Genomic DNA, 14,290 nt, shown 5'->3' with positions numbered 1-14,290 from the left:
GCGAGCATCTGGGCTGGGGGCCTCCCAGAGCTGGAGCAGCTGTGGTCTGGGTATGTGGAACCTGACCAGCAGCCAGCGTATGGCTCTGGCCAGCCAGGCTTTGGTTTTGGGTTGTGCATGCTGCTGCCAAGTGTGCTGCATCACTGTTTTTGGTGTGCTTTTTCTTGATCCAGATATTCCCAGTATTTAAATTTGGCTCTATGCTGCAAATATGCAGCATGAATATCCAAATCATATGTACAGGGTGTGTTTTGTGGCCCTTCAAAAGCCTTTGAGGTGCTGCAAAGCACACATACTTGGTCATGTGGATGTGCCCCTGGTGTCCTTGCCTTGGGATCCCTTCTCCATATTTCTGCCAATGTCCCTCAGTCTTGACACATGACCCCAGGACTGTAGTCTGCTCCCCATACACAGCTTTGCTGAGCCCCTCACTGTTGATATGATGCCCCTCCTCACCCCTAGCAATGATGATACCCCCACACCCAAACAGGCTTTCTTACTTCTTTTAGCTTCAGTTATGCCCTTTAATTCAATCTTTCAGCCTCCCTGCAATCCTCTCCTTACAATTGTTGTTCCAGCTCTGTGGCTCATGTAAGTGCACACCAAGTTCTGCAAATCCAGTTCAAACAGGCTTCAATACCTCATCACTGCTGTCCACATCTTTCCCTTATTTTAGCTTTCATATGCAAAGAACTCCAATCTATAATGCAAATGTTCTTTTATGCTTCAGTGTTTCCATAGAAGAAAAAGTGGCTCAGTAACCCCATAATAGAACATAATAGAAATCCCCTTAAGTTCCCCCTCTCCAGTACGAAGTGTCTGAATAGTTTTCATTTAGGCCACAGTGGACCTAGGTTATCACCATGTTCAGCAGGCTGGGGCAGGACTGTCATTTCAGCAAACCCTGGTCCTCAACATGTCAGCCACTCAGTCCCATATATTTCCTCTTAGAAAAATGTGTGTGTGTGTGTGTGTGTGTGTGAGAGAGAGAGACAGAGAGAGAGAGAGAGAGAGAGAGAGAGAGAGAGAGAGAGAAAGTAAGAATCACAAGCATTGCACAGCAGTGGTTTTACTATGGCTGAGCTGGCTGTGACAACCCTGCCTATTCAAGGAAAGGTACAAAACAACCACTTTCTTTACAGTGATTCCATCAGCTACAATATCACATACATATATGATAGTGCCCTTTCTGGTACACAGAACTGATTCTTATATTTGTGATCATGTCTGTTTCTCTGTTCATTTGCCTGCTTGGGCTGATGGGAAATGAGATCATCCTCTGGTTCCTTGGCTTCCAAATCAAGAGGAACCCCTTTGCTGTCTACACCCTGAACTTGGCTGTTGAGGACTTTGGGTTTCTCTTCTGCATGGGTGTTTTCTTGCTTATTATTTTCTCATATGTATACCTGCACTTTCCTGAAGGAGATATCATTGTGCAGATGTTGGAATGGTTGGGGCTTTTTATGTATAACACCAGCCTGTATCTCCTGACAGTCATCAGTCCTGAGAGATGTCCCTCTGTTGTCGACCCCGTCTAGTGCCACTGCCACAACACACAGCATTTGTCTGCTATTGTGTCTATCCTGCTATTGATCCTCTTTTTAATAATGATTGGGTTGAAGGGTTGAAGTCTTATTTTTGTATCCATAGAAATGCCTATTACTCAATGATCACATTCAGCTGTATTTTGAGTTCCCTGATCTTTATTCCTCACATACTTCTGCCCAGTTTGACTGTCTCACCAAAATCCAGTGTGGCTCACAGTGGCAAAGCTCTATGTGGTCATTTTGACCGCAGTCCTCATCTTCCTCACGTTAGGTCTTCTCCTCAGGATTGTGTTCCTGTTCACGATTTTAGATTATGACAGTATCTTCCTCTTTATTGTTCCTCTGTTGACTTTTTTGGCCATATAAACAGTAGCATAAACCTCATCATCTACTTCTTAGCTGGGAGCCAATGGAAGCAGTGATTCAGGGAACCCCTAATGGAAATTTTCCAGCAGGTTTTCAAATATGGGATACAAACCAGGAAGAAACCAGAGATGTCCAATGCAAACACAGAAGACAGAAGAACTAGATGTGGTGTGTGTTCATGATCCAGAAGAACTACCTACAGGAAGATGGTGATGCTGCTGCAGCAGGGACATTTCTACATTCTACAGACATTTAAGAAATGAGAAATAAATAAGTAGATTTTCCTACAGTTTCCAGAATATCTGCTTGGTCTATTTGAAGTACCAGTGTTTTATGCAGGTAAACATGTCTGGATAGCACACTCTACAGTATATACCTGAACTTAGTTGAAAGTTTCTGGGTCCTAGCATAATTATATAAAGCACAAAGTTGCACAAACTATGGGTGACTGGTGCCTCCCAAGTCTGGGGGGGGGCACCAGTGGGGCACGACCCCAGGGAGGAGGGGGTACCCCAGCAGCTGGTCACCACACATGCGGCATGGCAGCAGCAGAAGTGCCAGGACTTCCACCACCAGAACGTCCACTGCCAACATCCCACCGGCGAAACCAATTTAAGGGGAGACACTGGTACACTCCATGCCCTACTACCAGCTGGAGCACTTGCTGTGGGGGGGGGGGGCACCAGCACTTTCAGGGGGGGCACATTCCCCCCCACCATGCCTCTCCATGCATTGACTATGGCACAAACTTTCAGTGAACTGAGATGTGTGCAAGAATCTTTACACTCCCTTATTATTACTTTCCCTCCACCACCTGGGATGTCTCAGGGGGAAACATCATTGTAAATTCAAGTCTAACTTAGACCAAGACACAGTGAGTTAAGAATTTTATCACTTTCAGAGCTTTAGTGATGCCCCTCAGTGTTAATGATGATGATGATCATGACCATGATTACTGCTAATTGATGATTCCTATTGCTATTACTGACTGACCTGAAACTTGAGGGCACCCTCCCTTTTATCTTTCCCAAAAAGATGTGGTGGGTCCTAGGGGTATTGTGGCCATCTTTAGTGACCCTATTCCATGACAAAGTGCAGTTTCCCAGAAACCCCTGCACCTATCTCATTGAAACTTTACAGGTTTTGTCACCCCAGCAGGGGCTACCAACTCTCCTGATTTTTGCATTCAAATCAGGAAGGAAATGGCAAAGTTACAGGCATTTTCATGATTCCCCATTCTAGCCTATACATGAAATGTCAAAATTAGTAGAAACAGCTTCAAAACAGTAAAACAGTTTCAACAAAATGACATACAACAGTGCTTTGAAACAGCAAAATGAAACATTGACTTCAAAATGGGAAAACAGATGTCAAAATGAAATAGTGCTGTTTTACATAGCCCTGCTGTTTATGTGTTTTACATGAATTAATTATAGGATAAAATGCATTAATTGTCCTTTAGTCAGGTAACAGAACTAAGGACTACCCATTCCCCACAAAGAAATGTTCTAACAATAAAACAGCACAGCCATACTCACTCTCACTGACAAAACTGATTTAAAATTTTTCTTTTCATGGTAGAACAGTTGTAGTAGCATAAATGGAGAGTACATCTTTGACTTACAATCTAGTAATTAGACCATTCTACAACTAGATGGCATACATGAGTTTGAAACCCTTTAAGCGGAGGAGAGCAGCACCGTCATCACTACATGAAAGAAAGCAGCAGGCACCATGATATTTTATGCAAAGCATTACCCTGCTGGTGTGCTTGAGATACACTCTGATAAATACCATAACATCAGACCAGCTAGTTTCTGAGTACTTGGACCCAGTCAAGCCTCCTAAGGAATTTGTGAAATACTTGCAGTGTTAGTTTGGACTTAGGAATCTAAATTCCAAGGGTGTTTGTACACACCGCAGTGTTTGATCTTTGTTAATTTAACATGCCTTAAAAGTTTTAACCTGGGTTATTTTGGTGTGTCACATTTGTGTTTGCACACCACAGGGTTTCAAAGGACTTAAGATTTGTGTGTAATTCCCTGCAGATTCCAGCAGGGGAGCCAAATACCAATGTACCCCCAGTAATGTCTTTCCTAATGAATTATAGCAGGAGGCACATGTTTGCTGGTAAACTGGCCTCCACAGTCCCCACTCTGTGCCCTCTGCTGGGAATCTCACACTAAGAAACACCCCCAAACCCCACACCAGGCCATGGGCACCCCAAAACCCTACCACTTGCAGGCTTGGGCTGTTCTCACAGTAGGCGACCCCATGGCAATCCTGATGACAAACTGTGTGAATCATCCTGTCCTATTGTCGATGAGCCGGTCAACAAGTCCAATCGTTCAGTAGTCTGTGCACGTCCATCCAATAATTCCTAGTTGGGATGCACTCACTCCGGAGATGTATGCGTCAGATACACCTGCCACGACTTCGATGGTTCCCTGGTTCAGTGTCTTTCTATGACGTGCGCACGTCCGAAAATGAGACCTCCAGTTATTCCAAGTCCAAGATCCTTGAGGGCTCCTTCCTCCCCTACACCCTCACCCAGGCCTCCATGTACAAGTCTGGGTTGCCCTCCAACTCTCCCCTCTGGTGAGTGGGGAGGGGCAATGCCTCGAATACAAAATACAAAGTTAGCAACCACGAGCCAAACAGTCAGTTCCACCACGGGGCCCCTGACTCCGGGTCCTTGTGTTTGCCCGCTTCACTCAAGTCCAGCTCTCCTCTTTCAGGAGTCCCCTCGTCCCGCTTACCAGGGTGGGCTGTCTGCCCCCTTAGAGTCTTTTCCCCGTCTGGGGCGGCTCCGACTCCTGCCCCCAGCACACTGTGGCCGAGGCCCATAGCCCACTTCCCCAGGCTACCAGCCGAGTAGCCTCCAGCTGGGGTGAGGTGCCTCCAGCCTTTACAATCACCTAGAATAACTTCGGGGCTTGTCGCCCCAGTGTCTCGCCCCTGCGAGACCTTACCCTTTCCCCAGAATGTGCGTGCAGGGCGCGTGTCAGCATGCCTCCACTGCTCCAGACTCCCACCGGAGATCCGCTCCCGTCCCGGCTCTTCCGGTTCCCCTCCTCTCCGTTCTGGTGCGGCTTTTGTGCCCACCGGCGCCACCGCACACCTGGGAGGGGTAAGTGAGTCTCCCACCCTTGGGGTCCGCGGGGGACTCGCACCCGTAGCTAGGCCCACTCGGCGGGTCGCATGCTGTGCTGACCCCGCCATGCCTGCACCGCCTGCACCGCGCCCCGCACTCCTCAGCCGCCGGCAATTTATTGCCACAGCGGCTCCCGTTTCACTGCTCCCAGGGCTTATCGGGGCTGGGGCTCTCTCACACCTATCCCTTTCCATTCCTTTCATGTTACAAAGTAATGACAATTTATACATGATTTTTTAAAAACTGTATATAGGACATGGTATCAGAATTATATGGGGTTGAGAATAGCAGGTGGTGCTGCCCTGGCTGCTTGGCAATTGTGTCTGATGGTGGTGATGAGGTGGATTGGTGTGTGGGTGTTTCATGTTATGAAGCAAATGTGTGCCATGAACACTTAGTGAAAATTAATGTCATACTAATAAAACAGTGCAGTGTGTGTAGGGGTATAGGGGTGGTGTCAAATCTGACAGCTGTTAGTTTTCTGGCTTTTAGAACTATATTTTGCATTATTCCCAAGCTGCCAGGTCTTGGAACAGTTTCCATGGGGATGCCTCAGTGGGGTTGCTTCCCATGTTCCCCTTCCCTGCCCACTGTGAATACCTGCTGCCTTGTCTGTTTGTTTAACATGGGATAAGACTTTTGGAGGGGTGTTGTGAAATGTTGTTGAAACGGTGGCTTGTTGGTAGGCTTGAGTGGAACCCACTTCAGCCACACTCCTAAACAGGACTCCCGCAGGCTGCTCATACCACTTGGTCCCCATCTGCCTGCCCCCCACCCCAAAGCAGGCCAACAAGAAGTGTAATTAACCCTTCCACAGGACATCATTTAGGCTGGCTAGGTGGTGGCATGTAATGAGCTGTCCCCTTCCCCCATAACACTGCCAGCCTCCAAACAACAACCTGTACCTCAATCCACCTCCTTCCCATGCCCTGCTCATCCAACACTCCCCATCCACTACCTTCCCCCACACACCCTTGAAGACAAACACAGATGTTTAGACTGTAAACAGTAAAAGGATTTATTGCAATCAAAAGAAAAATCACTGCTAGTTGTTGTCAGCGTCCATATCCATAGTACGTGCAGCCAGGCGATCCCGCACAAGGTCCACCCAACCAGCTTCTCTTTGAGGATAAGGCCTCAGTTCCTGCACTGCTTCATGGCTATGTCTCTGTCTGGCCGCTGCCTGTCACACTTCTTTAGCTCACAACTCACTAAAAACTTCTCCATGGGTCTCACAGATTTTGTGGAGCACACAGGCTACCACTAAAAAGGTCATGATATTTTCTGGCTCCGGCTCGAGTCAGCAGGTAAGCACCCTCCGTTATGCTTTCAGTTGACCACAGGCACATTAAATAGCCATCCTGCATCTGCTCAGATGCAAGTTGAAAACCAGCTTCTGTGGGTCCATAACATTCCCTCCATAAGGTTTCATGAGTCAGGGCTTTAGTGGGGTAGGCAGCATCCACTGTTATACGCAGAGGAACAGTAACACCACAGGTTACTGTCTTGGGGACATAGTGCCCTTTTTCCTGATGCCAGGCACAGGAGAATTTACAAACATGCACATGTTATGCACATTGCTGGCCCACCCCATCCTCTGAAAATGTTCATGAACCAGTGGTCCACTGTTGCTTGCAGGATCATGGAAGCAAATCTTTTTCTGTTTGTGAAAGACCTCCCCTGCCCCAAAGGGCACTGTACTGGGATGTGAGTGCTTTCTAAAGCCCCCACGCAGTTAGGGAACCCCATGTCACTCAAACCGTCTATGACTTCCTGATGATTCCAAAGGCAAATAAAGTTGTTTGCAGTGATGTTCTGCAGCAGCTGGTATACCTCATGAGCTGCCATCCTGGCAATGCAGGGAGCCACCCCAAACTGGTTCACAATGTAGCGAGGGTAGACAGGGTTTCCAGTTTCACGATGATCATGCCACTCTCTTGTTGGGCAGGATGGCCCAACACATGTTAGTATCCTGCCTCTCAATTTGTGGCCCCAGCACCAAGACAATAGGATAAAATGGCTCCCTGGTCATTTGGAACATCTCTAGTCACTGCTCAGCATTCCAAGTGGTCAGCACGATTCGCTCCCACCAGTCCAAGCTGCTCTTATGGGCTCAGACCATGAGACTGCTCTTCCTGAGGTTTCTCCACAGAGGCCAGTCAGCTTCCATTTCTTTGCATGCCTCTCAGTGGTCCCACTCCTTGGAATATATCCATCTCCTGTTTCATGAGGTGCCTGTACATGTACATTGAAAGCTTGAAGAAATGCTAACAATGAAAACACTATCATCGTCATCCGGTCCGACATGCGTTGTATTCATTTCAAGGCCAGCAATAGTTCAATCAGCAGCAGTATCATCTCCTCCTCCTCCTCCTGCTCACCCATGTCCTCCAGATTCCCCACATCAGACAAGTTTTCACTCTGTTGTTCTCCATCCACTGCTTCCCCTTCATCACTCATTTCATCCTGAATCTCCACTTAGTCCTCCTCCATCATCATCCACTTCTCAGATCTGTCATTTATCAGTGGAGGGGCGGGGGAAGGAAGGGTTATGGTCTGGAGCTCTGCCTCACTGCATTCAATATAGATGACCACTACATTTTAACTCTTACCTGCATTTCAACAAGTAATCCCGGGGAACTGAGCATTTGTGCATCTTTGTTTGGTTGGCGGTGTTGTTGGTGTTGTACCCTGAAATAACATGGAGCAGTTGGTGGGCATGGCCACAGAGTGCTGTGTTGATTCCAAGAGGTCACAGGACTTGATAAATGATGTCATGCATTTTTTGCTGAAGCATGTTTTTAAAAAGTGGGTACCACCTCAGAAAGGGTAGGCTCTGCTTGCCTCTGTCCAGGAAAGATCCGGGAGCATTACAGCTGAGCCTGTTCCCCCAAACACAGTGTAGTCAGGGGAGGGGCAGAAGACTGCCAGCAGAGCTAAGTAGCCACTACTGCAGTTCAGGGAGCCAGGGCTGGTTCAGGGTGATGGTGGGGTAAAGGCAAAGAAGGCCAAGTAACCAACTGTTTACTATGTTGCATTCCTTACAATAAAACCTCATGTTATCCTGGTTTTCTGCATCTTGCTCCCTAACTTTAAAGGGCTGGCAAGATCCCCCTGACAGTGCTGGGAGGGGAGCAGGGAGGGTTTGGTTGATTTTTTGTTTCTGCCTGTAGCTTTTTCTGGGCACTTGCTGCATGGGGTGTGTGGGGTAGAGGGGGCCGAGCAATCTCTCCTGCAAAGGTATGCAGGGGGGATGGCTTTGTCCCCTCTCACAAGTCTGGCCTGCACAGAAGCAGTTTGCCAAGGCACCACAAGCACTGAAGGAGCAGTTATTGCGGTGTGCATATGCTGTATGGATGAGAGAGGTTTGAGGTGGATAAGAAATGGCAGCACACCAGAGGCAGAAGGACTCAGCCCATTGGGGAGACCAGCAGGGAAAGTTGTCCCTGTGGCACACAGGGATATGAATGCAGCATTCTAAAAGAGTACAGGCTGCTGAAGTCTGGTGCAGTGAAGCTTTGAGTGCAGGATGTGAGCTGCTTTGTGCCATGGGACTTGAAAAAGGTCATTAAGACCTGCTCCACACCTGGCACCTTTCCACGTTGGTAAATGACACCTGGCACTTGGCTGGGCCATTGGGGGGGCGGGGGGTGCATTGCTTACTTCAACTTTCATGTAAATCATGTTGGTGGAACTTTTTTGTCATGAAGGAAGGTACATGAAGTGTACAAGAGGTCCGGGCAGGAGGCACCACATAGTGGTTTTCCAGTAAAAAATCTTATGCTCTTTCTATTCTCCCTCCCTCCTATTTTTAGCTCCCATTGCTACACTGCACTCCCACCAGTGTCAACAGGCAGAAGAGAAGAACACACTTATGAAGCCGGAGGAAGGATGCTTGACGCCACTTCCTTCTGCATTGTCTCAAAAGGCAGTCTCAACTGGCAATGCTGGCAAAGTCTCACTGCCAGGTGCCAATCATTCCTGGTATTAGATTTATAATACTCAAAAAGGAATTGCATGTGAAATGACTATTATGACTAGTCCTGGTAGTGGTAGTAAACAGTGCATGTATAAAAATTAAGCCTCTCTCTGCTGCCACATGCAGAGTTTATAAACATAGACAAAAGGGACCTTATCCTATGAATACAGCAGCAACTAAACATGCACATGAAATAATAATTGTTAATTATATATATATAATATTTATAATATTAACATGCTAGTATTTATTAATGATTACAATGTCTGGCCAGGGTAAGAACAGTCTATCCTGTGTGTGCATGTGTGTGTGTGTGTGTGTGTGTGTGTGTGTGTATGTGTGTGTGTGCATGCACGCGCACGCATGCATATGCCTTGCTTCCAGTGATGACTGTTGCTCAGCCTACTGGCCTACAATGTGCAAAATTTTGAAATGGTGAAGAGTTACAAATATTCAGGTTGTTCAACCAGGTACTTGCTCAAATATGCTTTATTACTCTTTTGAAAGATGCTGGATTCAATTTTCCTTTTCTTTTTATTTGGTTTATATTTTTTACTTCAATGTAAAAAAAAAGCAGAGGGTAGTATACAACAATAAATTGCAATATGGGTTGCTCTTCCATTTCTCAAGTGATAAGGTAACTAACATTTTGATTTCTTGTGATTATGTCAGCTGTGATATAGCACCCATCATGGCTTTTTGGGCAAAGGCTCTCCCTCTTGCCCACTGCTTGGTGACTTTAAGTGACTGGTATCTTCATTTCAGAATTAAGATATTCCACCCTACTCTCAGAGGTTACAGTCCCATGAAAAATTTCATCCTTGTTTCCCCACTGCATGGTGGGCCTTCCAACCATCTGTAGTCACATATGAAAAACTGTACACTGTATGTACTTCACCCACTTGACTACCAACGACACTCTTTCCCCCCTGGTTGATGGGTCTCCTTCCTGCCATGTCTAAGCAAATGAACAAGCCCTCCACATGGGAAGATTTGCTCCCTGCCCAGGCTTCTCTGCCTACAAGATGAGAAGGTTGGTTGCATTGCCCTTCACAAGTCTGCCTTGCACACATGCAGTTTGCCAAGGCACCCCAAGCATTTTGCCAAAGCATCCACTCTTCAAAGGCACCCCAAGGGTTGGATGGTGTTGTTGTGGTGTAGAAATAGATTAATATTGCTTGGGATCCCCATGCCCAGGATCGCAGCACCCCACCCTGAGTTATTTTTTGTCTCTGCCCTGCAGAGGTGGGTGGGTTCTCACTGTGAAAGCTTGCATTCATATAAATGTAATTCACTTGTGGCTTTACTAAAGAAAATAAAATAAAAAGGTCAATAAAAAAATGAAAGGATTGTCATTTCAAAGAGAATGAATCATCTGACTCCTGTCTTTTGTGAAACCATTTACAAAGCACAAGTCTCAGAGCAGTAGCATTGGGCGGGTGGGTGGTGCTGTTGTGGTGTAGAGGTGGATTAATATTCCTTGGATACTGGGAATTCCACCTGATGGGCATCCCAAGGACACTACTCCACCGCACTCCCCCACCCCTGGGCTGGTGACCACTACACTGCCCAGCATGCATGCATGCAGCTATCCCAGATCCAGCCCGGTTAGGGAGGTGTGGGACAAACCAAATGCAGGGGGGAGGGTGTTTTCGAGGGTCCCCACACTGAGGCAGGTAGGTGTGGTCATCACCTGTGCCAACCCATCCAACTCCAAACCACACAGATGGACTGCCATGCATGCCAATCTGCGTATGAAAGAAAATATGCCACACATATACAATTTCAAATCTTTATTTTAAAAATGTGATGCATTTACTTTTTTTTTCAAAAAGGCATAACTTAAAAAAATAGTTTATAAATAAATTATTATTTTTTTAATGTTAAATTAATAGAAAAATAGGAAAATAGAAAAAAAGGAGGAAAAAAAGTCAGGATTTTCCTCCCTGGGACCTCTATATCTATACAGCAAGGTTTATCAACTGCTTGGCAGTTCAGAACATCAACACCGTAGTGGTCTCAGCAGGCAGGGGGCACAGGGCAGAGGACGGAGGGCACGGCTGTGGCTGTGTAAAAGGGAAATCTCATATAATGTACATGCAGCCCAAGTCTTACTTTTGGTGCCTAAGATCGATTATGGATCTGATCCTTAAGCCTCTCTGCCAATCCCTGTGTTCCGTTTTAGAGATTTATTCAAATATATCTTCCATTTCGGGCTCTTTAGATGCATTCAAACCAGGTGTGCCCACACACTTAACTTCCTCCTGGAAGCTAAGGGTGTTGAATTTTACTACCTAACTACTCTTCTCTTTTGGCAGTGGCTAAGGCATTGACAGAGTCCCTGGCTCACCTGTTCTCTCCCTGTGGCATACTGTATGTTGCTTTTCATGTACGTGTGGCTATAGTCTACAGCAGGGTGTAATGATAGAAGTCTTAGGTGCCAAAGTACATGTTTTTGTGAATCCTTTGGGTCAGAAATTCTTGCATGTTTGCCTGCCAAACAATTGGACTTGATGACCAAGGAAGTTCCTTTCAGGCCTAAATTCCTAACTTTGTTTTTATTTTGGGACTTGTACTTTCATTAATGTTCTCTCTATTTTTTCCCTACCATTTTTTCTGGTTCTCACATTTAGTTCTCTCTGTTTGTCACATTTGGTTCTCTCTATTTCTTCCCTACCATTTTTTCTGGTTGGGACAACAAAAGTGGCATTTATTCAGAACACAAGAGATGCCCACATAGGCTTTTTAAGTGCCCAGCATTTACCGTAAGTTTTTTTCTGTCACATTTGACAAATGCCATTCCCCTGTTCTAAGGGGAAGATTGTTTTGAAGTGAGTTTTATTACTTCAGAAAATGTTCTTGCTGCAGTGCATGTCTTAATAATGTCTGGAAGTACTGTGTCTACTTGGTAATGATTAAATAAAAATGCACAGTGTTTTTATGGGGCATTGGTTGTAGCCATGTTGGTCTAAGGACATAGGCAGAAAAGGTTCTTTGGGTAAGAATCATACAAAAAACTAGAACTCTTGGTTCCAAAGTGATATCTTTTATTAGACCAACTGGAAAATGGCAAGAAAATTGTCCTTTTCTGCAAGCTTTTGGGATCAGTGTCCCTTCGTCAGGCTCTGGGAAAAGTGTAGATGGTACAAGATGGTAAAAAGTCCCCATTGGTAGGAAATAAACTTCATTTTTGCACAGACAGAGCTGAAGATGGAAATCTGTCCCTCTGGGTCCATGAAAGTGTCTTTGTGAGCTGCGTTGAGTAGCTTTAAATAGTTAGAAAAATTGTTCTTTGAAAGCTTGTGCCTGAAAGCTTTCAAAGAACATTTTTTCCCAACTATTTGGTTAGTCTAATAAAAAAAAAATCACATTTACTCAAATAACCTTTTCTGCCTAGTATTTTTACAGCACTTTTCATCTTCAAAGCACAGATATTTGGGATTTTCCATCAACATTATTTTTGATGAAAAATTTCATTTTACATTCACTCTTAATAAAAGCATTTCAGTTTGTTGAACTGAAATAAAATATTTGCCTTGAGCTACTTCAGTACTGAATTGTGTCTGCCTAGATTGTTGTGGAGCCTCATGAGAGTTGGAGATGGGTACTTAGCACTACTCTTCTCTCCTCTGGGGCTGGCCCATTTGTTGAAGAACATCTTCCATGATGCATCTTGGTTTTCCATTCTCTCAAGTCAGAAATTACAATTTAAACTTAGGTATAGGCATGACATAACTAAGCTTTGGACACTTCTGTGAATAGGTAATTAAATAGTTATAGACACAGTTTACAGATTAGGAAGTGCAGGTATAGAGATGCAGAGGCAAACAAACAAAAACTGAAAGTCAGAACTTCTGTTTTTCAAACTGCTGTTCATCAGAACAAGGATATTCCACGTGCAGAAGTTAACCTTGCACCAAATAATAGAAAATTTGCTTGCATTTATCTTAAGGTTTAGGGTAAACAAACCAGTATGATTCTCTTTATTTTGTCTTGGCTACCTTTGCTATTTACAGGGATTTTCACACCAGGCAATATCCACCATAAATTAAGTAAAGATACATTCAGTATCTTTTCTTTTTATTGTCTTTCCAATATATCTGAAGTACAAACAAATGTCAAGAAAGTTTTATGTGGCGTAAGAGTCTTTTCAGGGCACCCTTCACTTCTTTGTTCCTCAGGCTGTAGATCAGAGGATTCAACATGGGGATGACCACAGTGTAGAACACTGAAACCACCTTGTCTCGGTCAAGGGAGTAGCTGGAAATTGGCCTCACATACATGAAGACAGTAGTGCCATAGAATAGCATTACAGCTGTCAAGTGAGAGGCACAGGTAGAGAAGGCTTTGTGCCTGCCTTCAGTGGAGCGGATCCTCAAAATGGTGGAGAGGATGTAGATATAGGAGACTAGGATTTCCAGTGAAGTGAAGATGCCATGGAATGTACCAAATATGTAAAGCACCAGCTCATTTCTGTAGGTTTTAGAGCAGGAGAGCTGTATCAGTGGAGGAATGTCACAGAAGTAATGGTTGATGACAACAGAGCTGCAGAAGGACAACGTGAAAGTAGAAATACTTTGTGCCAGTGCATGGACAAAGCCAATGAGGTATGAACCAGCCACAAGATGGGCACAGAGTTTTGGGGACATGATGACTGTGTAAAGCAGTGGGTTACAGATAGCTACATACCGGTCATATGCCATCACAGCCAAGAGGAGGCACTCAGCACTTGCCGTTAGGACAAATGTGAATAACTGTGTGGCACATGCACCAAATGAGATAGCTCTCCTCTCAGCTAGGAAATTCACCAGTGTATTGGGGGTGATAGATGAGGAATAGCAGAAATCCACAAAAGCCAAATGACTGAGGAAGAAGTACATTGGAGTATGGAGCTGGGGATCAACTGTAATTAACACAACCATCCCAAGATTCCCCATCACTGTTATTAGGTACATTGTTAAGAAGAGCAGAAAGCAAAAAATTTTCATCTCTGGAATTTCTGTTAGTCCTGAGAGGATAAATTCAGTCACCATACTGTGATTTCTCCCAGCCATTTTTTTGGCCAGATCACTTGTGTTATCTATTGAATGGAACCCAACTCTAATAAGTAGGGCAAAGGGAGAAAATCAGTGACCCAACCTGTATCATTTAGCTATCCAAGATACATATATATATAGCTCATTACCACAGCATTTGACCAACTCAAAAACTTTAATGATTTTGTGTTTGTAATACTACTGAAAG

General features: G+C 45.0%; 1 protein-coding gene across 1 annotated transcript; it reads right to left on the bottom strand.

Moving 5' to 3' along the window:
• Positions 1-13,164: 13,164 nt before the first annotated feature.
• Positions 13,165-14,100, bottom strand: LOC149871185 (olfactory receptor 8U3-like). Its single transcript, XM_090034866.1, has one exon. It carries the CDS (start codon positions 14,098-14,100, stop codon positions 13,165-13,167), a length of 936 nt encoding a protein of 311 aa, XP_089890992.1.
• Positions 14,101-14,290: the final 190 nt, after the last annotated feature.

This window comes from Crocodylus siamensis, chromosome 2 (assembly GCF_052110815.1).
Source record: "Crocodylus siamensis isolate JL-2025a chromosome 2, ASM5211081v1, whole genome shotgun sequence".
NCBI lineage: Eukaryota > Metazoa > Chordata > Crocodylia > Crocodylidae > Crocodylus > Crocodylus siamensis.
This window is presented reverse-complemented; position numbering and strand designations above follow the sequence as displayed.

Excerpts from the sequence above, each read along its gene's own strand:
- LOC149871185 (XM_090034866.1), bottom strand. The coding sequence starts at position 14,100 with ATGGCTGGGAGAAATCACAGTATGGTGACTGAATTTATCCTCTCAGGA.